The sequence below is a fragment of the Opisthorchis viverrini genome, assembly GCF_000715545.1.
Source record: "Opisthorchis viverrini unplaced genomic scaffold opera_v5_20, whole genome shotgun sequence".
Classification (NCBI taxonomy): domain Eukaryota; kingdom Metazoa; phylum Platyhelminthes; class Trematoda; order Opisthorchiida; family Opisthorchiidae; genus Opisthorchis; species Opisthorchis viverrini.
Window position 1 is genome coordinate 2,474,161 of NW_008751676.1, and position 3,729 is coordinate 2,477,889.

The 3,729-nt window shown below is 44.5% G+C and overlaps 1 protein-coding gene across 1 annotated transcript in view; it reads left to right on the forward strand.

Annotated features, from left to right (window-relative positions):
- Positions 1–3,146: 3,146 nt before the first annotated feature.
- The window catches only part of T265_01844 (hypothetical protein), a gene marked incomplete at both ends in the record, with an annotated part of 19,014 nt that continues 18,431 nt past the window's right edge, over positions 3,147–3,729 (forward strand). Inside the window, one exon of the mRNA XM_009165954.1 lies at positions 3,147–3,280. Coding sequence (XP_009164218.1) covers positions 3,147–3,280 — 134 coding nt within the window. The remainder of the gene's footprint in view (positions 3,281–3,729) is intronic.

Here is a 3,729-nt window from a genome sequence, read left to right on the forward strand (position 1 = left end):
CATTCGCTCTGAAATTAGCCGACTATTGGATAAAGGCATAACTAAACCTTCGAATTCTCCCTTAAGGGCTCTATTACTTGTAACGAAAAACTCAAACCACAAAAGACGCATGAAAAAATCGTTCAACTGTAGCGTTCTTTTGGTGCTTAACTACCTTGCCATCCGGAGGTTTTATGAGGGTTGGGATACTGCCAGGTTGCCCAAGCCTAGACAAAGGAAGTCGGAAGGCAGAGGTCTGGTTCAAACCACGGACCTTCCGGTCAGTAAATTCGCGCTCTACCCACTTGGGCCATCTCGCCCGAATCAGTAATCAGTTCACATATCTAGACACGATTGGATAAACTGATAGGAGAAATTTCCCTCCATGCTGTGTTTAGCACCTTGGACCTATCGAGTGCATACCATCAAGTTCCGGTCAGTGCGAAAGGCAAACCGTATAAGCCTTTAAAGCATGCGGAAAACTGTCTCAATTCCGTCTTATTCCTTTCCTGTAACCAACGAAGTGGCATGGTTCCAGTGTTCTATTGACCACAAGTCTGAGAACTTGAGTGGCACCTACGTTTACATCGACAACGTCACTATTTGTGGGATTACCCAAAGCGAGGCTGACCGGAACCTTTCTATGAAGTACTAAAATATGGAATTACCCTTAACTGAAAGAAAAGCATCATAGCAGCCAAACAAGTACGCCTTTTCGGCTATGAACTCTGGAGGAATTATCAAACCAGATCCTGAACGAGTGTGGCTCAATTTTCAACCCCCTTCATACATATGACGCTGAATCCCAACAACAAGGTGTCGGCCTGTTTGCTTATTATTCGAAATCGATACCATACTTCTCTGACAAAATCAGTGTGCTTGCCAGAAATGATTTGCCCCTTACCAGAGCGTCCTTCGAAAATTTAAGGGAGTTAAAGAACGCTGTTTGTGACAGTCAACTACAATGCAACCTTGGTTGCCGAAATAAACACTTCAGACATGGCCACTGCTGCATCTCTGGCTCAGAACGGCCGACGGGTAGTTTTCTTTTCTAGCACACTGACACCGAGCGAAAAGAATCACTCTGCTATCGAGAAAGAGGCATACGCCATCGCTAGATCCATCCGTAAATGGAAGCATTGTCTCTTCGGGAAGCACTTCAAGCTTATCACTGACCAGCTTTCAGTTTTCTTCATGAATGGTGTGTTGCAGAAAAGCATGATAAAAAACAAGAAAATCCAGCAATGGAAAGTGGAACTTTCCGCTTTTAGTTACGATGTCAGCTACAGACCTAGAAAAGACAATCTGGTGGCTGACACCCTATCGCGTAACCTATGCGCTAATGTGATCGGCAATGACAGAAATTCATGATTCCTTATACCGACTCGGAATTACTCGCATGCATCGCTTTGTTCCTTCCAAAAAACTTGTCGTTCTCCCTCCAATACATCAAAGACATCACCACGAAATGTACGATTTTCGCCGCCATCAAACTGCACTTTTACAAACCACCATCTGCCTGCTCACCCAAGCGACTCAACAATACGAACGAATTAGCGTCGATTTTAAACGACCTCTGCCTTCTATTACACGAAACCGATATATCCTTATTACCATTGACAAGTTGTCCCGTTTTCCGTTTGCCTTTCCCCGTGCAGATACATGTGCATCTACGGTTATAGTCTTTGTTTGGTATGCCTGCATATGTACATTCAGATCGTGCCTCCATTCATATTTGACGAACTGTCCGCATTCCTACATGACAGAGGAGTTTGTACCAGCCGAACAACTGCTTATAATTTCCAGGGAAACGAGCAAGTCGAACGCTTCAACGGTACATTATGGAACGCAATCCGGCTCATACTTAAGACGAGAAACTTTCAATTCTATCACTAGAAGTCGGTTCTATCTAATGTCCTCAACTCTATACTGTCCCTTCTCTGTCTCCACGAATGTCACTCTACATGAACGAGTATTTCGGTTTGAACGTTGGTCTTCCTGTGGTTTGTCTATACCAACTTGGCTAACTATTCCAGGACCTGTTTTACTGAAAAGATTTAACTGTGCCTCATAGTGTGACCCAATCGTTGAGGAAATCAAAACCTTCAAATTGCAGTGTGATCGAGACAGCTCACTGGTTAGAGCGCGAATTTACCAACTGGAAGGTCCGTGGTTCGAACCCGACCTGTGTCTCTCAAATTCCCTTGTCTAGGCTTGGGCAACCTAAAAAATCTTTCAGTTGTAGCACCCTTTCGGTGCCTAACTGCCATGCCACCCGAAGGTTGCACGAGGGCTGGGATACTGCCAGATTGCCCAAGCCTAGACAGGCAACCTTGCAACCCGTTTCTTACGAAGCTTTGATGTAAAAAAGGCACTAATCCGGTTCGGATCCACGGTGATTCCGGTTGTTTTGTAATTAATATAGATTTTCCAAAATGTTTTTTCGTGACAAAAGTTCATCTCGTCACTTAAGATTTCCACAATGACCGGAGAGGAAGGAAAAGCAGATATATAGCTCCATGTATAGCGTTATTATCCTATTTATTTGTTCCTATTTGCACTGCGAAGACTGCATATCGGCCGATGTGCCCTCAAGTAGTGGGTTGAATGGCAAAGTTCAGACTGGTGGCTTGTCGCATTTAAGAAGGAGGTGCAACGTTAGTCTGGAATGAGAAGAAGCGGAGTATAGCACGCCAGCTCTATGCGTTATATCTGCCTACTGTTCCCGCTCCGGAAGAAGACTCAACGATAGCGAACAAAACAGGTTTATTGCGAACAAACGAGTGCGTGCGAGTGTGACACTTACAAAGGAGTTCACGCTATTTGAATTTTACTTTCATCAATCCAGACTGTTGTTGAGTTGATCAAATGCTTGATTGGCTTGGATGCTTGCCGGCCTTCCTATTGAGACTTTGGTGAAGCTTTAGGGTCTCAGTAGGCTCCGAGCATTTTGGGTTGCCATAAAAAAACTGACCTTCCTGATACTACGGGTGCGAAAGCTCTCTCTTCGGGTTGATTCCATCCTTGGACTAGGAGTTCAACCACTGTTGTTTACACGGGATCGGTCGCGTTTGGTAGCTACCACGTATGAATAGTGGTGCGTTCTACGTGTTCTACGTAACAGCAAGAAGACGGACTTGGTGGACGTTATTATTGGAGTCCTACAAATGTGGTCCAACCAGAGTTGGCCCAAAGTGCTCTATTTGCCTCGGCAGGATACGGATGGTGTTGATACAACGAATGATGTAGAAACGAAGGATGGCCACAACTACCTTCCAGACTTTCTAACCGCCTTGACGATGTATTTCCCGCCACCTTATTGTGCTCCGCTGGACCCGATTCGTCCATGCCGCACTCACAATCGTTAATATACAACTTCTCTGTGCTCCTCCAATCACTAATATCAGGTTTCAGCCCCTCATTCCCTCATTAACTTTCCACAAGTTTGCCTGTGTTTAGGATCCTCTTCCACTTTGGTTACTTCTCCGTTCTAGCGTAGTTTTTAGTGTCTCATTGCTTGGTTCGTGTTTTAAATTCCGGTGAGCAACATGATGTAGTGTGACAGCCAGATATGAAATGGCACCAGTTCGGTTATAGGATAGTTTCCACCTCATTCAGTAGCCAGACGGAGGTTAAGCCCTGTTTGGGTGGGCGAATATATCATTATTGTCAATGACTGACCATTTGGGTGTGGCTGAGATACCAAGCGATATGCAATATATATATATATATATATATATATATATATCT